Source organism: Bombus flavifrons, chromosome 6 (assembly GCF_040668555.2).
Source record: "Bombus flavifrons isolate JBK064 chromosome 6, iyBomFlav1_principal, whole genome shotgun sequence".
NCBI lineage: Eukaryota > Metazoa > Arthropoda > Insecta > Hymenoptera > Apidae > Bombus > Bombus flavifrons.
The window spans coordinates 11354386-11376969 of record NC_138447.1 but is presented as its reverse complement, the minus strand read 5'-3'; the positions used below and the strand labels follow the sequence as shown (position 1 = coordinate 11376969).

At 42.1% G+C, this 22584-nt stretch overlaps 3 protein-coding genes across 6 annotated transcripts in view; 1 reads left to right on the top strand and 2 right to left on the bottom strand.

Moving 5' to 3' along the window:
- Positions 1-56: 56 nt before the first annotated feature.
- Cln3 (CLN3 lysosomal/endosomal transmembrane protein, battenin) lies at positions 57-7595 on the top strand. Its single transcript, XM_069115444.1, has 8 exons — positions 57-211; positions 329-1545; positions 3627-3784; positions 4474-4632; positions 5763-6099; positions 6357-6506; positions 6635-6775; positions 6927-7595. The coding sequence occupies exons 2-8, from the start codon at positions 1351-1353 to the stop codon at positions 7065-7067; spliced, it is 1281 nt and encodes a 426-aa protein (XP_068971545.1). The 5' UTR covers positions 57-211; positions 329-1350; the 3' UTR covers positions 7068-7595.
- Positions 7596-8429: 834 nt separating this feature from the next.
- On the bottom strand, positions 8430-12150 carry LOC138181004 (actin-like protein 6B). 2 transcript variants are annotated; one of them, XR_011173417.1, is made up of 7 exons: positions 11856-12150; positions 11571-11765; positions 10750-11187; positions 9769-10109; positions 9580-9675; positions 9220-9450; positions 8430-9148 (listed from the first exon to the last, which is right to left on the bottom strand). XR_011173417.1 is itself a non-coding variant. In XM_069115443.1 (6 exons), exons 1-6 carry the CDS (start codon positions 12022-12024, stop codon positions 9286-9288), a joined length of 1404 nt encoding a protein of 467 aa, XP_068971544.1. In that variant the 5' UTR covers positions 12025-12149; the 3' UTR covers positions 8430-9285. The 2 variants fall into 2 exon arrangements, 1 of the variants encoding a protein (XP_068971544.1); XM_069115443.1 differs by having other exon boundaries at positions 8430-9450; positions 11856-12149.
- Positions 12151-12989: 839 nt separating this feature from the next.
- The window catches only part of LOC138180988 (cell adhesion molecule Dscam2), a 174710-nt gene continuing 165115 nt past the window's right edge, over positions 12990-22584 (bottom strand). For all 3 annotated transcript variants that reach the window (XM_069115404.1, XM_069115402.1, XM_069115403.1), the window contains 10 exons: positions 22335-22549; positions 20673-21266; positions 20076-20345; positions 19426-19880; positions 18449-18722; positions 18205-18363; positions 17351-17505; positions 15093-15312; positions 14500-14590; positions 12990-14414 (listed from right to left, as the gene is read on the bottom strand). In XM_069115404.1, the coding sequence (XP_068971505.1) occupies positions 14150-14414; positions 14500-14590; positions 15093-15312; positions 17351-17505; positions 18205-18363; positions 18449-18722; positions 19426-19880; positions 20076-20345; positions 20673-21266; positions 22335-22549 (2698 nt within the window). In that variant the 3' untranslated portion in view covers positions 12990-14149. The remainder of the gene's footprint in view (positions 14415-14499; positions 14591-15092; positions 15313-17350; positions 17506-18204; positions 18364-18448; positions 18723-19425; positions 19881-20075; positions 20346-20672; positions 21267-22334; positions 22550-22584) is intronic.

Here is a 22584-nt window from a genome sequence, read left to right as displayed (position 1 = left end):
GAGAAGAACAAACGAAATCAAATCGATCGTGTACTTCTGATTAAAAACGGCGAACATTCGACTCATTTTCGTCCGGAAACCCGTGCGAGAAAGCGAGGATCAGCTTGGATCGAACGCGTCGGTTGCTGAGAAGAAAGCGAGAAAGAAGTTTCTCGAAGCTTGGTTACCGCTGTCGCTGGTGCTGAGTGCTGACTCTACCGCAACATAGAAGGTAGGGGTTTCTCAGTAAAAACGAACCTGATCGGTTCTGTGCATCGTTCCTCCAGCAGGAAGCTCTACCTAGCGTGTTCGCATAGGTCACGGTTTTACATGCCCGTACGTTTTATAGCTTACGAACAACTCGTTCAACTGCACGGTGAGCCAAATCGTCGAAAATAAATCAGGAAACGGCCAGGGGACCGTAAATAGCTTGCCGATATTCTCGACCAATTTCCTCAAGGCACGCGCCAATCGAAGGATTTTACATTCGCTGGCGTGGAACCTTGAGCGATCGATCCGTAGATCCTGGGACCTTGATTTTGAACTTCGACAGAGAAGAATATACAAGCCAAACGTTGTAACCGTTCTTTCGAGCAAAAAAGAAGCTTAGAAAAAGTTTCTACGTAACCGTCGATAAAAAGCACAGAGAGAAATCATCGGCCCCCTCCTTTCTCTCGATAAAATATACAAGTAACAAGTATACAACGGAGAGTCACGGAATTTCGATCGAACGAAATAATAGATTTACCAGTACGTTTGTTTTCATTGGGAATCGAGTTAGAGTCGAAACGGCAGAAGTTCGTACGATACGATACTCCTGGTGAGTAGTGGCGGAAAGAAAATACAGCGACTAAAGGAGAGAGAAGTTTCTCGAAGCTTGGTTTGCCGCGCGCTGACTGTGCTCTAAACTCGCTCGAAAAGGAGAAACACGAGCGGGCAAGGAATACGACGGAGAAGGTCTTACAGGAAAGAAAGAAACGGATGGGTGTGCGCCATCTCTGAGAACGAGGAAGAGAGAAACGAAATCGTTACTGCCGTAACCTGGGACAGATTTAAAAGGCCCACGTGCTCCACTTAGGCCCCCCCCTCCCGTTCCGATAGAAACTACAGTGCAAACTTTCAAGGAGAAGAGGAAGCTAGAACAGGATCCACAGGGGACGAAAGGAAACGGAGGAAAAGCCTGGGGATAAGGAACAGGATTAACTACGATCGAAGTTGAGCGAAAGGAAAGAAAAGCCGACTGCTGGAAAAAAGGGACGAGCGCGGGTCGAACAAAGACGGAGAAGTAAATTGGTTACAACGGAGTGGAATATAAAAGATAGAAAGATAGAAAGGAAAGAAAGGCACGAGTATATACCATTGCAGTTGAAGATGGCAAAGGGCAACCCGTTAACGGTCTCGGAGCGGCGGGCGAACGACGTGTTCGACGAAGAATCGATAGCGGTACGATCGCGATGGCGAAATTTCGCCGCCTTCTGGATACTCGGACTCTGCAACAATTACGGATACGTGGTGATGCTTAGCGCCGCGCACGATATACTTGAGAGCAAATTCGGTACGACGATGGTGAGTGGTAATTTTTTTTCATTGATCCATTAGCGAATCACATATTTGATCGAAGTCAGGGAAGGGTTGCCAGGGGCGGGAAAAAAGAGAAGATTCGTTACGTTCCGCTTTCTTCCAATTTTCTTAGACTCTTGTATTTTTTGTATTTCCTTCGATTCGAAAGAATAAAAAAGAGAAAGAAAATAAGGAAATACAATGAAACTCGGAGATCTTTGTTTCCGGCAACGGAACGAATCGTACAACGGGACGAATCATGAATCATCTTCAACGTGACTTCTTCACGTTCTAATTTCTGATTGTCCGTGTCTGTCCCTTAAAACTCGAATCCCTTCGCCTTAGAAGACGATCGGTTAAATACGCGTAAATCCATCGGTCGGTTCGCGTGTTCATCGACCGTCCCGAATCGCTCGATTGGTATTCGGTCGATTGCGAAACAACGTGTAAGCAGTGACGCGTTTTGGAGGATGGTTTGGAAGCTTCCCAAGATTTTCATATTTACCTATAACGATAAACTAGAACAGATAAAGTATAAAAAACAAATTGCGACATATAGATAGCGACGTGATAAAGCAACGCGTTCACTTGGAATCGGCAAACTCGTTCGAGCGAAACGAGCGAACGATCGAGCGTGCAGAGTAGTAGTGTACACTACTCGTGTGACGCCTGGCCTGCATAAGACTCGATGAATCACCGGCGTCATTCGTATTACAGCACAGCGATTACACAGGTCTTTGTATCGATTGGATTCCTGTTGTCACTCGATGATGCTCCGATTGCCAGAAGAGTAGGCGGGCTAATGGAAAATTTTGCGAGAAGAAAAGAAGAAAAACGAACTTGCACTCGGCATGTGGCACCGATCGACGGCAAATTGCCGGACACAAAATGTTATTGTTATTGGATGAAAGTTTCGCGGCCCCTCCCTTTCTAATATGTAGCCATTGAGTCGGGTTTAAAGCGTTGCAACATCATTGGTCGATGTCTTGACTGTACATCCCACGAAACTATATGCTGTTTTTAATACGGTCGATATTCCATCTCCAAATGATTTACGACGACATTGTGACGTTGATTTCTTTCTATCTCGACGATTTGCCAAATAAAATATCGGCTTTTCGTAGGCGCCAACTAATCCATCGATGTTAATGGTAACGCGTTTTTCTACGTTTGTTTAAGCGCGAATCCTTTTTACGCTTTTTTAACTTACTGTTTTCTTTTTCGTTATTGCCTTGAAGTTATTGAACGCGGTAACGTAGCAGTTTTGATTAGCCGGAATCGTAAATGACGTTTCACGCTCAAGGAAAAATATCTTGATATTTGGAGACGATTTCAAAAGCTTCTGTAAACGATGCACACGGTCTGCATAGATAATCCGTGTAATCAGTAAGAACGGCGGAGTGTCGTTCGACTGAAATATTACTAAGCGGACTATGAAAGTTTTACGATTTAATGATTACTCCGCGTTTCGCACTATGGTATCTCGCCACAGCGAGTCTGTTCGTCACGAGGATTAATAGCCTCGTTTAAACAACGTTCCTCGTGATCCACGATCTCGATGCGAACGAAACGAAGACGGTTATTAATAAGGAATAATAGAAACAGGAGGTGACGGTAGCGGAGGAGAGAGGGAGACAAGTCGTTGGAGCAGCAAGCAATTAATCTGAATTACGTGTTCGAGACCGAACAGATTCTTGTACGTGAGGAATTTCATTATGTCATCGACAAATCTATGCGTGCGTTTCGCATCGTGTTATGGAGTTGCTTACTCCTTCCTCGTGGTTGTTCCTTCCGACTACGATTCCAGCATGCTTCGAACGCGAATTAACTTACGTAACAATCGCGCAGATTAATATTCCACTCGTTCAAGGTGGTAATGTTCGTGAAATAAAGATACCGGTACCTGATAACTTCCACGGCGATGTACAACCAACGAACGGAATTATGAGAATATAATATAATAGACAAAGCTGATTTTTTTGGTTTACGTAAAATGTAATATCTCCCATATCTGTTCGCGAATGGTATACTAATCTAGTTTATTTCTTTTTTCTCCTTCCTTTTGGTTTCGTTTCATCTATACGAAGGAACCTGTTACGGAATTCACGAATGGCACCGTGACGACCACCAACACCACCGGGATTCGATCCTGCAACACATTGTCCACTGGCGCTATATTGCTAGCGGATATATTACCATCGTTAGCGGTGAAGACGATCACGCCGTTCCTGCCTTTTTACGTACAGTGAGTATCCGTTTATTTCTATTTTTCCTTCTAATTATGTAGCTATCGTTCCATTTAATCGTAACTTGTGCGTAAACGTAACACCACGCTACACTTTCGCGTAGAATGCTAAGAGCCAGCAGGAGCACTACGACGATAGGAAACAAAAGCCGCGATACGATAACGAAATGTCAGGAAGCGAGCCTTTAACTTTTAGAATATTTCACGCGATAACAGCAGCAGCAGTTACTCAGATGACACACAGGCGAAATCAAAATATTAGTCAGCTTTCGCGATTCTGCGATATGTTTGACGTAGACCAACGACTGACCCCGCGATGTCTAACTCGGTTATCTTATCGATGATTTTCTTTGGATCGTCTCGATGATATTGTTGTGCTATATACGTACGTATATGTATATGCATAAATTATTCGAGAAAATAAAAGTAAAAACAGGACGATTATACGGTGACCGTTGATTTTGTTCAGCTCGACTCGTGGAACGTGAATTGTATTATCGAGCATGTGGAAACGAATTTCCTTTAGATAAGGCAGCGTAGTAAGAAGCGATCAACGTCATATGCTTCTCGCTAAATACACGCGGTTTCTCGTGGGACGGATCATCCCCGGAGTCGTGTCCCTCCGTGGGCACGTCGCTCCTTTCCCCGCAAATGAAACGCTAATCGATTAATCGAATCGTTAATTACAGTGCTCGACTGGCTACCTGTGTGTTATTTTCCGCTGCAGGATTCCTTATGGTGTCGTTGAGCACTACTGAATGGCTCGCCATTCTGGGCGTCGTTGTAACATCACTCTCTTCCGGTTTGGGAGAAGTTACTCTGCTGAGTTACAGTCACCAATACCCCAAGTAAGTACCATCGTTTCTATTCTTTCATACTTTACTGTTCTTTATTGTCGGTATTATTTTTTTTTATTCTTCTCTAACAACAATGGCGATCGTTTTTTTTTTCTGAAGTAATTTTCCTCCCGCCTGTTCCACCGAAGGCTATCACGTACAGGCGAGCTTTAAGCATAATGTCTTCTTTATTTTTCCGTACGAACGTAATAGTATATATAACTACTAGAGATTATCGTTAAATAGTAACATAGCCTTTTTTGTAAATCGAACGCATCGTATTTTTTTTCCTTTATCCATTATATATAGCGTTCTTTTATGCAACGAAAGCGATAATAATTTATTATCTGTGTAGAAAGATGTAAAAGAAAATAAAGTATAAAGACAGAAGGTACGGATAAAAACGGATAAAAGTAAAACGATAAAAAGAAAAAGAAATACGATGCAAAGTCTGTTGATGCAAAAATCGAGGTATTGGCGCATAAAACCGCGATATTGACATTTAGACAGTTGTGCAAAGAAAAGTAGAGATAAGATAACGGCAGTCGACAGGTTGGCCTTCCATGTTTAAAAGTATAGAACAATAACATAAATTGCTGTTCTAGTACCGATACGAAAATAAGATTTAAAAAAACCACCGGAAAGCATAATATAGAAGTACAGTACGGAATTCTGAAAAAAAACTCGTTGCGTTCACGAGGTACGTCTGTACTTATGTGCAACAACTGCTAATTACAATGCTATTGTTTCTGTCCATTTCTCTACCTATCTATGTATAATATATTTCTGTTTCTTTGCTATTCTTTCTTCTCTAACGATTAACCTTGCCGTTGTTAAAGTTCACCGAAAGGAATGCGATCGCGACTAACACGAGATAACACGTGTCCATAAAACGTGCGTTTCGAACGTGTCGGTTAATGTGATCGTTCGCGAAAATTTTACTGCGAACCATCGTCTTCCCAATATCACGCCGATATTTCAATATCTTCGTCTTTCTTCTATTTCATATATTTTTTGCTTTTTCCGTAATTCTGAATATTATCACCGTTAGATATTACTTTTTTTTATAGCTGTATGTCGAATCATCCTGAATTTAACCTTTGCCATTGACCGATAACTGACAGCGATTCATTATTTCGCAGACAAGTAATCGCGACATGGTCTTCCGGTACTGGAGGCGCCGGAATAATTGGCGCACTATCTTATGCCTCCCTCACCATGTGGTTGAGTAACGAAGACACATTGTTAGTTATGTTAATCGTACCGATTATACAAGGAATCACTTTCTGGTTGGTTCTGGTTCACCCGCCGCAGTCCAGTATCCCGATCACTAAGAACGGTATCGACAGTCAAGAACACATCATTGAGATCCCTAGGAAGAGCTTTAAAGAAAAGATCAATCTGGTACCGGGATTAATGAAGTATATGATCCCGCTTGGGCTCGTGTACCTCTTCGAATATTTCATTAACCAAGGATTGGTAATGCTTTTTCGTTACATGAACATTTGTAGAATCCTGTTTGCCTCCCCCTTTATCTTTCCTTCTCTCGCTCTTGTTATATACATACATTATATTTCTTTTTGTCTTTCGTTACGCATAATTTACGTTATAAGATTACCGAGTCTTGTTGCTAGCTTCCACCTCCTAAATATAGATACAATTACCGCCGGTCGTATGTATAGAAGAACAATATAGATCAGGTGTTTTAACGAACACGTGTAACGCTAATTTTTCAGTACGAGCTGATCGAATTCGATGACATTTGGTTAACGCACGCCGAACAATATCGCTGGCTCCAGGTGGATTATCAAATAGGAGTGTTTATCTCAAGATCGTCCGTCAATCTCATCACGATTAACAAAATCTGGATCATGGCTCTGTTACAGGTAACAGAACCGATTAAGCTTCGTTTACTCGTGTTACGCACGTTCGAACGGCAACGTACAAGCTGTTGATTTTATCGCAGGTCGTGATCGAATACACACGATTTACGATAACCCCGTATTTGTTTCAGTTTATCAACGTCATAATTCTACTGTTCGAGACGCTGTTCTACTATTTGCCCAGTATTTGGATTGTGTTCGCGTTCGTTTTGTGGGAGGGCCTTCTTGGTGGTGGAGCATACGTGAATACGTTTTATCGAATGTCTACCGAGGTAACGTAACTTTACTTTGACAGCTCACCATTGTCAATGGTCAATTTATACGAACCTGTTATCTTTGTTCGCGTTAAAAATAGTCTCTGACTGTATTTCACCGAATACCATTAAAGAATGCAATGTCGTATTTTTTTCTGTCATTTCACAGATTCCAAGGGCGGATCGTAAAATTTCCTTGGGAATTGCTACGATGGCCGATTCCATTGGAATCGCGTTGGCAGGATGGTTGTCTATGCCGGTTCACAATGCCATTTGTAGACTGCCACAACCGTCTCGAGTGGGAAGCTAGGAGACAAACATAAGATAGTATTTAACAACGGTCATGCGAATATAAGCAGGATCGTGACGCCGTGATACATACGTTATTTATTACCGAATTTTCTTCGACATGCCATCGTGGCTTCGATAATGTTGATAACTGACGTAACGTGGTTCGTACATCATTCCGGTTTCTAGCCATTATTATGCTACCGTCAATTATTGTAGCGAAACGCGATTAGTATCGCCATGATCAAGCTTGATACCTCGTTTGTATTAACTTCGAAAACATAGAATTTATTCGATGCTGCTCGTCGATTGAACTTCCATCGAACTGGAATCATGGACGATGCTTAAAGATTGGACTACGATTCGACAGAAAGGCGTACTATCGATACCGATGTTCCTAAATGAAAAAAAAGAAAAAACAAGAAATTTAACTCGCTAGATTGTAAGTTCGATCGTTCTCAGATTTATTTGGTACAAATATTTAAAGGATTAGGAACAGAATTGTTTTACGATTAGTTTGATTTCGTTTCGCAGCGCGTTTCTTCTTCGTTAACAGGAAAACCAGAAATTGAATATAGACGAGGAAATCTCGTCTCGATTTACGCGTCAACAGCATTCGACCCCTGTTGTCGAATATCGCAGCGCTACGTTTTTGTAAACGCGACCTAAAATTTTCTGAATATGGGCTACGCGTTTCATCATGCGTTCTTAGCTAGTAGGTTTATACGTCGCTTACCATTTGGTCGTAACAAGAACGACCACCAGTATTCGTAGTTAGCGTAACACATCGATTTTCGCCACGCGTTACAGGCGCATTCGATGAACGAGACAGCGTTTGATTTACAATATTTTTATTGTTTATGCACGACTCGTGTCCATATGTTAAACACCGTTTCAAAAATATTGCTGACAAGATTATCTCGGTTTATTTCGCTAAAATGTTAACGAATTTCGTATTTCGCTTGACCACGTCACAATATATCATAACACGGGTTGTGCGTTGTGTTTATAAAAATTATTTCCTTTTTTTTTGCAAAGAGTAAGTCGTCCAATCGATTTTAATCATGGCCGAAATTTCAAACATTCCTCGTCAAAAGGATATTTGTTGAAACACGCGAGAGTGTTAATTAGAAGTATTATAATATCAAGTCGCAGAGTAAATACGGTAGGACCGGAAATTTCGACGAACGATTTTTCGTCTCCGTTACGAGAAAGGTCCTTTCCATTCTTCTAGCAAAATAATTCGCCTTTTCCTAAATACATATTGTATATGTGATATACCGATAATACTGTTTCCTACATTTATTTTGAGATATAAATATATATAGTATATATATATATATATATATATATATATTTATATACGAAATATTACATTGTTTATTACGCCGTAATATATATATATATATATTATATTTATCGTTGTAAAATTGGAACTGCTTGTGACGCGTTCTAAAATGAATGTTCTGCGGTTCGCAATTCTCCTAATTTTATTTTATCGTATTTTATTTCTTTTTTTTTCTTTTTATTATAAGGAAAATAAATAAGAGAAAGAACGAATACGACAGCGAAACGTGGAAAACAAATGAAATCGAAATATTGTTCAAATATGTAACTTGTTGTGAATATGTTCGAAATAAACGATAAAAATTCTTTTTCGAAAACAGTGCTCCCCCTTTCCTCCATATTCATTATCCCTAGGAATCATCGATTCTTCAATTATGATATGTAAACCAATCTGTGCTCGTGAATTACAAACGAAAGATTGTTCGAGCAGTTAGGAACTGTATTTTTTTCTTTTACAAGCGTACCGCATACAGTTGTCTAACGTCTAACTTACGCTGTAACTTACGCGTGTAATCGAAGCGAAAGAATTCGTCGCTTCACCTGCGAAGAGCGTTTTAACTACCATCAAAAGAAGATTTTGCTTCAGCGAGTTCCACAAGATTTGCACCTTTTATTCCGATCAGTTTTACTTCAACAGGCTAGGCAAATACATTAAGTTCTCCTTGCTGTTGAAATTTTGTCTAAAGCTCTATACGCGTCTGTCGTAAATCCGTTTGATATTAGTCGCTCGTATTGTCTTACGTTGGCCCTTACGCTCTGAAGGATCATAGAAAACTTAAAAATAGCAACAAACTGTCCCCTCGACGACATACAAAATAGATACATACAACATTGTTGGACGATTTGCAAAAATAATTACGAAGAATAATTTTGATTGATGCTTGAGCTTTTGATCACGCGCATCGCTCGAGAATCAGTTTACCCGATTCTTCGTACTCTTGTCGCGACAGCCACATTTGTTGGAAAGATCCAAGGGAGCTGAGGATAGATCCTCCGATCCAGGCACCGTAACGACGCTCGCTCGAGCTGTTCGCGCTAATTATTTTCAGTCTCATACTCTGCAATAACCGGACGAGTCAACGTTATTTTGATTTCGATAAAAGGAACATAATTTTTCCATTAAAATTATATAGAAATTAGAATTATTTTCTATTGAAAGATCTCAACGCAATGACAGAGATACTTACTGGAGGAGTTTTGCTGGCTAAATCTCGATTCAGTCTTTCGCTAAAACCTTGCAGGCAGGAATTACCACCGGTGACCACCACGCTTCCGTACAAACTCTAAGAACAGAAATGCTCCATTTTAATAGTTATAGAATCATCGATTTCTCCCTAAAGCTATCGCGTGATTTATGAAAATAGAGGGAAGTTTACAGGTCTGATATCCATATCGCACATGCCCACGCTGGTCGTGACGAGTGGACCAACTCCAAGAATGCTGGCGCCAACGCCCTTCACGTTGCTGGGATCGAACAAGGCTTCCGGAATCATCAGTCTGACGGAGCCGAAATCGTCGTTGTACCCGGTTGGGAACTCGTAGTGTTTCATTGGCAAAGTATTGGCCACATCCTCGTCGTAAGGGCTGTCGGACACTTGCAAACAATTCATTTGGAAGTCTTGCAACAGCTCTCGGACCATATAGCTCATCCAGGAAGACGTTGGCTGAGGTCCAGCCCTTTTGGTCCAACGTGGTGTATCTCTTTCGCGAACTACATCTGTATAATATTTTATTACATTAGATTGTCGTTGTTGTGCGACGTAGTAATACGATTAATCCGGGACATAGAATAGCAATTGCGAATGAAACAAGAGGATTCGACTTAGGAAGAGCGTTTCGAGTGGTACGTACAATGTCAAGCGTTGAAAAGCTCCTCTAGACGGATGTAAGTTACATTCGGAAGTGCGAAATATTAGAGGATAAAAGGTTTTGATGAAGGAGGTCGATGGGAATAATGTTCAACTCTAAACATTCTTTAACGCTGATAAGTGTTCGCTAAATCTGGACAGCACGTGCGGTAAAGGCGCACGGACGCTGAATGAATGCATTCAACGCATTACGACTCAAGTGCTCTGCACACAGCGCGCGTTCATCGTTGAAAATGCGCGTTCAAAGGATTTAACTCCCTTTCGTGCCTTATAATAGACGTCGTTCTACGATGTACTAAGCATTGCTTTTTATAGCGCGTTAATATCTGCCTAGCGAGCGAGTGTCAATTGAAGTCAATATTTAATCATTCCATCAATACCGTTCACGTCGATCGAATTACGCTATTATTGTTGCTTTTCTTTATCCGTTGACGACAATTCGTCGCTGTGAAAGCGCGACGATTTCCTTGAAAATTTCAACCAACTTGCCTTTGCTCGCTACCAGACAAGCAGGCGTCAACTCGATTTCCTTTTCTTCGAAGAACTGTCTGCATTGCATCGTGATGAAATCACCGCCTAGCGGGCTTTTTACGATTCCCTGGGTGATAACGTAACCGTCGTGTACCGGAACCGCACTCGTGTGAGTAGCACCGCTGTCTACGACCATGGCCGTCGATCTGCCATTCGCATACGCGGCCAAAACCGCGTTTTTGCAGATGTACATCGCTGGAACGCTGAATTTCTCGAACATCAGCTCTAGCAACTTCTCCCGTTTCAATCTGGTGTTCCAGGGACATTCGGTCATCAAGATCGGATGATGCTCCGGAAGAGCATGAAGACGTTGTTTATACGTGTACTCTGTTAGACGCTCGAACATCTCCCAATCTTCGATCATACCGTCTTTCATTAAGCTAACCATCTCCATATCTAGAAAAAGATATATCGTAGGTAATACATACAATACGATCTCTTTACAATTCATGATTTTCTATACTGTAAATTAAAGTTTACTATCCGCGCTTCGACTTAAGGCTTTTCCTTTACGTCTTTTGTCGACTAAGCTACAAATTGCTTGTGTCAAACACTAAGTAAATACAGTTTGTCGTACGTTTCGTAGCGTAAAGATGATACAGGTGAAACGTATTAACGATACGAGACTGCATCGAATTCTATTTCAGAAAAAGATGTGCTAGACATCGTTCTACGTTTTAATGGAATTTACGATCAGGAAAATGGTCACATAGCGAGAACTGGACAGCGAAACGTAATCGTGTTTCCTCTGATAGGATTACGCTGTGAAACGATCGTACCCTTCTTTCGCACTTGAATGGCCGTGACATCGATGTTGTAGTGCTTCCTGACGTTTTGACTGCCGTCCGGCGAGTCGATCGTGTCCTCCCATACACCGAGGGTGGTCGGAATTTCAGCTTTCGGTGTATCCTCACCGCCATAACCCACGCGAAGGCTCTGGTGTCCAACGTCGAAAATTATAGCACCGACCTCGTCTACGGGAAAAATCCAAACGCTTTACGGAATTCTCAGCTAGACCACGTTTCGTTTTTTTCCGGAAATATTGCGGACCGCGTATCACATACCTCCGCCGTAGACACCACCGCTCATAGTATCTGGAGAGGACAGGAACGTCGGCGCATGCCCAGCAACCCTGTTCGACCTCACCGGTCCATGCACCCCTTCTTCCTTCCTCGTACTCGTATATCGAGGATTCTGCGACCCTCCGCCGTTTCCACATTGCTCCTTTTGCATATTCGAATCTACGATCGGGAGGAGGATGAAACGCGATCGATCAGCACATTTGCGAAACCCTTTTCGTCCGGGCGCAGCTTCCACGGATATTTTCTCTCGTCGGGCTTAACGGCAGGATTGTTACGAACTCGTCTTGGAGAAAAGAGATTTTCCCTTGCTTTTATTATCTATTAAATTTTATCGTCGAGAACGTAGTTTCAGGGATGCGTTGGATTTCAAGGATTCCGATGGTCCTTTTTATTTCAAAGATTGGTATTACGGTAGACATGGGAAGGGTGAGAATAATATTTCAGACAAGAACGGTGTTCCGTTATGGAATTAGTGTTGTATATTTTACAAAGTAAATAGAATATAAACAATCTAAAGTCGTCTAAAAACACAATAGTACGAATTTCGTGGTAAATCATTTGTTCATATATTATAAAGTATACGATTTGTCAACAGATCGATATCTCTTCCTTCGTAGTCCCCGATACTTTGCTTCGCGATGCTTTCTGATCGGGGACGCCGACATAACGAGAGAGCACTCACTCAGACTCAAAAATCATCGTCACGTTGCCGAGTGAACGATCGGTTTGCTTGTACATACGGTTTAAACTGATTCGATGACAACAGATGCGTTACAGACTCGGTGGGTGCGTTTTCCTTAACGACAGTCGAACAAATTCATTAATACTCTGCCTTTTATTTTACTTTAGTTTATCTTATCTGTTTTTTTGTTTTTCTGCTTTTGTTGTCCGTTTTCTTTAGCGTATCACTCGGTCCGTCGATCGTTAATCGACGCGCGAAATTCAACGCGGCGAAACGACACATTTTTAGTTTAACACTTTACCATCGTGTTTCTCTTGCTCTTCTAGATTCGTTTCTCGCGATCCGCGGTCGCGCGTACGTAATGACGTACAATACGTACACAGTTAACAGCATGGTAAGTACAGACATCTTATAGACAATAGTTTATTTAGTTATTTATTTTATCTTACTTTTTTTTTTTTTGCTTTGAACGTTAAAGTTTACGCTACACGTCTCATCTACTAACGTTTCAGTCTCGCGTAAATGAAACAACATCGATGGCAACGACGAAACATCATTTTCATTTCTTCGCGGCCTAGCTTCGTTATTTATACATGTATACAACACACGGTTGGTACACGAACGAGAAAACATGCTGGCTCGTTCGAGATGCGAAAGTAATTGTTCATGCGTTTCTTCGTTCAAAAAGGACGACGTTGAAATCAGTAGATAGAAACGATCTACGAAATTGGAAGACCAAGTAAACTCGTAACAAATCGCGTATTGCTCGCTCGGGATATGCACTCGGTAGAATGGAAACCGTTTGCTCGTGAATGCTTGCTGCAGACGTAGTTTCAACGATAGGACGATTCACCTTCGACGATAGTATCTCATACGATTCGAGTGTTCGGTTAACGAATACGAGATAATAAGAGTCTCTTTCGCAAAGGCAAGTAAAAACCTTCCCTGTGGATCGCTTACGGTGCAGCATGTTCTTCTGTCGCAGTCTTCGTGTAAAACAGAGTTAAAAGGACGTGTTGATCGAACTCGAGCAATTAAGTATAAGAATCGTTCTCGACAAAACCTGCGAGACTTTGCCTAATTTACAAAAGTAGAGAACGTGTTCGTGTCTTTCATAGGATAATTGTTTTTTCTCGAACGAAATGGCAGTCGACAGACAAGTTCTGATTGATCGAATTGCCCCGAGAGGAGCAGCTGAGAGGATCGTGCGATTCGCTTGGCAGCCGAAACGAGAAACGTGAAAAATCGAACAAATGGTGTTGTTACGCGTGTTCGCAGGTTCTCGCGAATACGAACGAAGTGGCAGTTAAAAGAACACATGGTTAAGTTCAGTACGTTCGTTTTGTTATAGGATACGATTGACACTTTCCCATCGACATAGGCCAGGAACACGAACAGGGGACACATGATCAGTGGCCGCTGTGCTCACAGTGACCAATGATAATAATTAACGAAAGACGGACCACGATGGTTTTTCTTTACATCGAGATAGTTGAAATGTGGTTTCGTATTTTTTTTTTCTTTCGCTGAATGCATCGTAGAGGTTCACACCGTAGGTTCTACGTTCTTCGTATTTTTTTTCCTTCTTTTTTATTTACACCGCGATTACGAAGTCACGGACATTTCGTTGGCTACTGTGGCCGCGATCGAAGTCGCACTCTGCCTCGCTTAGCTCAAACGCGTCGGAGAAGCCCGTGGGTGGGTCCAGCTTGGGGACGAACAGATTCCCTGATCCGTCACGCTCCTGGTCCCGATTGGAGCAGGAATTGCTCGACTGGTGCTTGGAATTGCCAAACCCGGAGATTGGGCCGAAGTTGGAACGGGTCTCCTCGCTGGTATGACGCGCCAGCTGTAACATCCTTCCACGAACAACACTCATCGTTACTTCCTTTTAACTTCTCCTCTAACAAACACAGTTAAACACAACGAATCAACGTGGCTTACTTGGATCTTCCCCTTCCAGGAAACGATTTTCTCTCAAAAATCGGTGAGGGTTCTGTAGACGTGCTAGATTCTGGTCCATGGTACAGGAAGTCTGAAAGCAGAAAACGTAACGATTTCCCACGATCGATAGAAACAAACGCGGTATGGTTCGGCGAAATTTCTCCAACAACCGCCTGATTCCGTTCCAACGTTTGACGATGACAACAAACAAGCGTGAAATACTCGATTACATGTTTCGGTGCACTCTAATAAACGTATATAGACAGGCAACAGGAACGGATGTCCGGTGGTACTGCGGTGCATGGAAATATTAGGTAACTCTCCTCTCCTTTCGTTTCCCTTTTTCGTTTCTTTTTCATTTTCGTGACCATGATCAAAAGGGACATCGAGGAACGAGAAGGGCGGCCCCCTCTTTTCAATTATAATCGAATAGAACTAGACATAGACTAGAAAGGAAAAGAGAGATAGATAGATAGTTAGATAGATAGATAGATAGAGAGAGAGAGAGAGAGAGAGAGAGAGAGAGAGAGAGAAAAGAGAGAGAGAGGATGAAACAAGGCGTAAACCGAATAGAAGGATGAAAGATTGCATACTGTGGACACGCGAGTCGGCCGCAGACACCGAGTGGTGCGAATCGACGAGGTGATTGGAAGACTCGGTTCGGCTGCTGGTCCCGACTTCCGTGTCGCTGTCCGAGCCCAGGGTGTCGTATTCCTCCGACTCGGACTTGCCCTGACTGACCTTGTGCGTTTTGTGCAACGGCGCAGAGGACGAACGGCCTCCGCGCACCTTAGTGTACCGGTTGCAATCCGACTGCAATCAGACGGAATTGGTTCGATGAATTGGCACATTCGCACGAGGAAACGAGGAGGCGCGCTACACCGATCTCTCTCGAATCTTTCGAATCGATTTGTCCGTCGCGGATCGTTGTTCAGCGACGTCCGTGCTAGCGGTTAACCTACAGATTTTAGATCAGAGCTATCGATTCCGACGTACCGTTGGTGGAAGATGTACGGTAGAAACCTGTTTATACGAATCTGTCGGGAAACAAGAAGCCTATATAATCGGAGTTAAAACACAACAGGAGCTGGCTGACTCTCCTCAGTGTCCGTGAGTGGGTTTCTTTCAAGTGGATTTCATTGCAAGAGGAGTTTGTTTAATCAGACGCTAATTATAATTTCGCTCGCACAAATGGTATTCGTATAAACGGAGTTTTCTATTGTACAGTGAGATTATAAAATCGGTCAAGTGTTATTAAAGTACTTTGAGAATCGAAATAATAATGCGAGATACAGTATGTATTTAAAGAGAGAAGGAATTCGGGACTTCGTTCAGAACTGTACGAAGTGAATTCAGAATTCTTTCTTTCTTTCTTTCTTTGCAACAAATTTCAGAGTATTTTAAAAAGTCGTATATATAGTATACATAATTTGGAAAGAAGAGTTTAGAAATACGCGACTTGCTACTTTTCACACGATGTAGATACATGTGTGTACATTATGTATTCTATAGGAATCTGATATATCAATTCACAAATAACTTTTACAATTTAGAATTTAAGACGTTTCTATAAGATACGTACTGCTCTCAATTCTCTTGTATTAATCGCACATTAATATTTTAATTTACGACCTCACTACGTACGTACGGTCTTCCATCAAGTACAAGTACACATTGTATGTCTGAATAAATCGTCATATATTTCTGATCATATTTTTATTACGCCTTGCAATGAGTACTTTTTGGAAATTGATCGGTTTGAGATCTTTTAATCTTCACAATCCACGCTACTGTCCTCTCTTTTTTTATTTTTCTATGATTGTATTTGGTCTCGGTGCTACAATCAAGATATGCCAGAACGCTTTGACACAATGTATGCTTTCTTATTCTACAGCTATACGAGCTAGTAATGACAAGAGTTTGCGAGAGATGTGTAGAATGGCGAATATAATACATGTAAGAAAAGTATCGTTTGCATCGGTGTTGCGGTTCCTCGATGGACTGATCAGGACAGATGCGAAACGAAGCAAGGTGGGACCAGCAGTCACAATGATCGATTCTCTATGATGCACATCTGTTCTACTCGATCCACGCGCATTCGTTCTACAAACACGTTCTTTTGCTGACAAATTATTTCGTCGCGGTCTGCGTCGACGTTTACGAACATGTATATGACGGATCGTCTTCGAGCTCATGATTGTCTCGCGGAAAAAAAAATCGTACAAACAAGTCTTCGTGCCAGACAATTTCTAAATAAATCCGATAGCCAAGACCGATGTGCACACGCGAAATGCAATTGGGACTGTGCTTTAGCTCTGGTAAAACATGCTGAAGCGAGATTCGTACACAGTTTCCCTTTTGCCGGTTCACAGAGAATTTTTGAACGGTGAACGCTTTATTTGAGAAATATACAGTGACATTAGCGGGATGGAAGCGAAGCTGTTTAGTGGAGAGCTGTTTCGACAAGAGATAAAAGTTCGTACGTATTTGTCCCTTTTTACGATATATTCAACGAATTAAACGACAATTAAACGATATTTTGTTATCAACTTCTTTAAAGAGATAGACCGGATTGTTATTGAGGCAGATAATTTCTTTCATCGCGCGTTGCGTATCGCGTAGTTTGTTGTTACAGCACTTTAACGACGTCAATGCCATTTTTAAAAAACCAGACGTTGCAACGATACGAACTTCTATCTCAAGCAATTACACGTGGTAAACTCGAGGACAAATTCGAGGATGCATGCGGTGTGCGCAGTGTGTTTTCCCATTGGTTTGATGAACAGACACGAATGGCGAATAGTAGAAAGCGACGGTGAATGACAAAAGCAAATTGAACGTGGGACGATACCTCTCGTAATTGAAGAGTGTCGGCTGTGGACAGACGAGGATCGTGATAGACGAAGGTCTGAAGAGGCGCCGCGGAATTACATCGACTATCACCACCTGGCGGTACACTCTCCTCAAGTTGGAAGGTCGCGTACGGATAAATGTCCTCCGAGTACTCTGCAACCATTTTTCAATATCTCTTTGTGATCCTTAAATTCCTTAAATTATCGTCTACCTTAAAGTAGTCAACTCTGTCATTGTTGCAATCATCTGTCCCATAGGTATGCTATGCGATCTTTGAATGCATGATTTTTCAAATGTAATCAAACATTTGAAAATACCAGTTTATGTACCATGAAACTATAGAAGATATTTTCCCTTTTTTTATTTGCGAGAAAGCTCCGTATAATTTGTATTATTTGTATTATACTGTGAATCAACTACTTTATCTTGCTGATTATATAGGAATATTCTAAAATACTTTATGGCAATAACAATTCTATATTAGAAAGAAGGCAATAGCTGCGAATAATATTAACGAGACATTCGGATTATAATCCGCTAACAAAGTAAAAAAAAAAAGAGAAGAATTACTTTTTCCGTAGATCTTAATCTTGGTAGCGATACACACTACGCACAGTGAATTATGAAAAAATATGTTTCCAGACAGCAATACTATACGTTTAAGGATTATTCTAGATAATTTTGTACAAGAACCGAGACGAGCTGTCAAGGCTGTCTGACCGTGCGTTACAGGAATCTACTGAAAAACTATCTTTATTGCCAGTAAAATTCACACTTTGTATTCAACGACGAAAGAGTTAATCAGCTAATTAAACGAGCGGCACTAAACAAGCGTTTTCCCCCTCCAATTACCTGGAATTTTTTCCAAGGTTGCCATCTCGTGTATCGGCGAGCGAAGCGGTTTGCGCACGGTCGCGTAATATTGTTCACGCTGCTCCATGTTCTGCTTATTGTCTAAGGCAGCCGCAGTCTGGGCGTCGTGCAGGCTCGCAATCTCCCCTATAAATGGACCTACGGTCATTGTCATCAAAGCGTTACACGCACGCAGAGGTTCGTCGTCTCTGCGGATAAGTCGCGGCTAATTCTTTTTACTAACGTTTCCGGAAACAATAAAACACAGCACCAGCGGCGGCAATGATCGCCAGCGAGCTCAGTATCAGCGGGACTATCAGTTTTAGATCCGAGTAGACGGACGTGTGTTGAGGAATGTAGTGATCGATCTCCACGGATGGCACGGTGCTGCTGGTGTGAGGTTGCAGAGTCGTTATCCTATACTCGGCGACCGAGAAACCAGCGTTGTTGTGCGCCCGTATTCGAATGTCGTACGTGCTCCCAGGTTGCAGCTCACTGAGCGTGTACGTCTTTTGTACCTGGACGACAAACGTCACCGCTATTTATTATCATACCAAAAGTCGATGTTATTACAATACCTAGTCTGTCTTCCTAAACAGTCTTCCTGTCTTCCTTATCTGATCCAGATAAGGAAAGGTGAATTTATACTTATTGAGATATATATAATTTTATGTGCTAGAGTAGGTTAGCTGCGTAGTAGTAATACTTGTATGTGAATATCACATGTGTGGAAGTATGTGTGTGCGCGGCGTCTCGTAAACAGATGAATGTAAACTGTTCAGTTGATTAACAGTCGGGTATGGAAGAAAGACGCGTGCAAGTGTGTATCGATGAATATCATTGAAATCGCTTATCAAATAAATATATAACTATTCTAATATGAATTCTAAATGTAAATTTAGTGTTTCTATACCATTATTTCGGCTATTAAGATAATTCTCAACAGTGCCTTACAAAAAAATTATTACGTGCTAATTCTTTCATTCATGTTACATAGGTACGCGTCAAAAACTACAGATAAGAGTCGTAAAGACACGTGAAAAATGACACTTTGAAATATATACGTATGAACTTAACAAGATGTATATACACAACTTCTTGTTCTATATTTTACGCACGTTTCTGCTATAGATTTTCGTTACATCGTCGTCTTGATCAACGATGAAAAAGTTAAATCGTATTATTGAGAAACAAAAAATCGATTGCATACGGCTTTAATACCTCGATGCTATTCGACACCAGGGTCCAGATGTCATCTCCGTTCTTCCTATACTCGAGCTCGAAATACGTGATAGGACACCCTCCGTCGTTCCACATGCTCAGATGAAGAGTGATCCACGATACGTTCACCGTGATGAATTTATCACCGTTGCTAGGCGAGCTTTCCGGTTTCGACCCGTTCGTCGTGGCCTTTACAATCTCGCTTGGCGAGCCCATACCGATCCGATTGTACGCTGTCAGATACATTTGATAATCGTTGCCGCACCATAGCCGTGACAGCACAAAACTGTTGATCTTGTGGGAGACTTTCACCTCCTCCCATTCGCCGGATTCTCGTTTATAGTGAAGGATGTAACCCCTGATTGAGGCGCCGCCATCGTCCCTGTTCTTCCACTGGACGTTGATCGAATTACTGGTTGCGCTGGTGGCGTGAAGCAACGGGGCTGCTGGAGGAACTGTGAAAGCATCGTAACCAAATTATTCTACGTGTTCCTGAATTTCCCTCGTTAGTTCGTGTCGCGATCTTAACCGAGCTCGGGAGTAATTTTCATATTCAACGTGTGTGTGTGTTTCTTTTCTTTCTTTCGTTGATGAAATACTTTGAGATTCGACAAATTCCAAGAAGAAGTGCTTCGAATCGATCAGTCTACCTTGCACGGTTAAACGATGCGTGATCTGATCGGATCCGTGGCGATTCTTCACGTAGCAAGTGTAATTTCCGCTGTCCTCCCGATGAAGATCCATGATCTGCAACGAGCCTTCCGTCAGCAAGGACACCCTGCTGGACGATTTCACTATCTGGCCCCATTGTTTCCATGTCACAGATGGTTCAGGGTTGCCAACGCTTTGACATGGTAACGTCACGTTCTGTTTCCATGGAACGACCAATACTGTACCGAACGAGAATACCGCCGCTCGAACTGCAACACAACGAAATAATAAAAACTCAACTGGGATAACTTGAGAGACTAGAAATCCCACGGTACGACGGTATTACCAATTTCAACCCTGTAATACTTATCAAGGATATATTAACATTATATCGGGCAAACTGTACTAAATTCGTCAATGATGAAAATAGATAAAAATAAAATTTGGAGTACGATCACTTCGCGCGAACTCAGATCTGCTACCGAATATAGTCTCGGTATTTCTACATCGTAAAATTATCGGAACGAGTTACAGAGTCGCTCGGAAATAACTAAAATAAAACGATATATCGCAGGATTAAGTTTAACAAAACTAACCTTCGTTAGAAAGTGAAACCGTAATCGGCTGAGTCTGCGGTCCTTCACCCACCGAGGTCACCGCCGCGATACTAAACTCGTACTGGTTTTTCTTGTGCAAATTCTCCACCTGATAGCTGGTTTGATACGGAGGCAATGCCCGCTTGTACCATTTTCCCTCCGGGCCAACCCAGCGGATATGAACGTTGTACGACGTGATGTTCCCGTTGCTTCTGAGCGGCGGCTGCCAGGATACGATAATCGATGTCGCCGACCTGACGACCGCCTTCACGCCCGCTGGTACCTCCGGTAGATCCTCCTCGGTGACGCAATGCAAAGGTGAGGACGCGATACCGTCACCGGCTCTGGTCGAGGCTAACACTTGTACAGAATAATTCGTGTACTTCTCGAGGCTGTGAATCACGACGGTCAAGGCAGTGGTGATCTTCGTTTCCGTCTTAGGCGACTCGGTCAGGGCGTTCATGTTCTCCCATATGACCTTGTAGCCTTTCAGAATACCGTTCAGACTGGAGTCGGGTGGCGCGTCCCACGAGACCTGCAGTGATTGCGAGGACAGCGGCGTACACCGAATGTCTTGCGGCGGACTGCTAGGCACTAAGGACATTTCAACGATGTCGCCAGTCAATTACGCTAACATGCTAGATTTGACATTAGAAATGCTAATGCTGTCAAAATGCTGTATTTCGGATTGTTCGTATTTATGGTATAGAAAGCACGTAGATGAACATCGATTTTTATTTAGAAGTACAATTAGTATACATAGGAATTGTATCTGAGGACTCGACGATCAAATTCTGTGAACATTCTATGAGTATGACGGAGCAACAAATGTATTATATTATACGCATTAATCGTTCAATGCTTTATTAAAAAGTTGCGAGGGAAAAGTATATTTGGCGTTATTTTAATTGCATACTTTCTATTTTAAGAATAATTAAATTCAATCCACTATCCGCAGTTTAAGATCGCTTGCCGAGCTTCCACAATCTCGTTACGCGCTTCAACTATTTTCAAACATTTGCGTTTATAATAAATCGGCGAAAGTAGCGGAGCGCGTTCTATTTTCCGTTAGTCTGTGAGCGACCAAAAACCAATATTTAACTTTCAACTTTTTTCAAACCGGAACAGAAACGACAAGCTCCACTCGGTTTCCGAAACTATTTTTAAATTCGTCCGAAAATTTTAACATCGAACAGCTTTGACGCTCAGAGTTGTTGGTTTTTCCCGAGAATATTCCTACGAAAGATGTCCATAAAAGACGCGAGTCGGCTACCAAAAGTTGTTGCCGTTGGCAAAGCCACTTCGGAGTTTAACCGGGGCCGCTTTCGCAACGCCCAGGATTAAAGAACTTATTTGCAAGCAGATCAGTTTCAGGCAAGCCGGATGCTGAATTTATTATTTATTCGAAACTCCACTGGATATATATAGATACGGCGGTTGGTATTCATAGTGGAATTCATGATAGGCTCGCTAGCTACCGGTATTATTTCGTTCATGAATTTTTGATCGTCGCCAAATCGTATTCGGTAAATCTCTTTCTTGTGAACTTCCTGTGTCTCTTTGGGGTTCGGTTTTGCAAAATTTGCAGGAAATCCGTTGGAAAATGCGAAATTCCGGGAGAAAAATGAACAAGGAAATTCATTCGTCTAAGGTATTCCTTACCGTCCTCGAGGGTTGTTGCAACCACATCCGGCGTCATGGGACCTTGGCCGAGCACGTTGTACGCTTGCACCACCACGCTATATCGTGCAAACTTCTTCAAGTTTGTTAGCTGATATTGTCTGCCTGGCATCGATGTTCTTGCGAGTCCTAAGGCTACGCTCGCTGTAGAAATTCGCCTCTCTACGGTCCGAAACGTGTACTGGTCAGCTCCCAACCTGTACATTTCCAAACATTAATTTTAGAAATATCC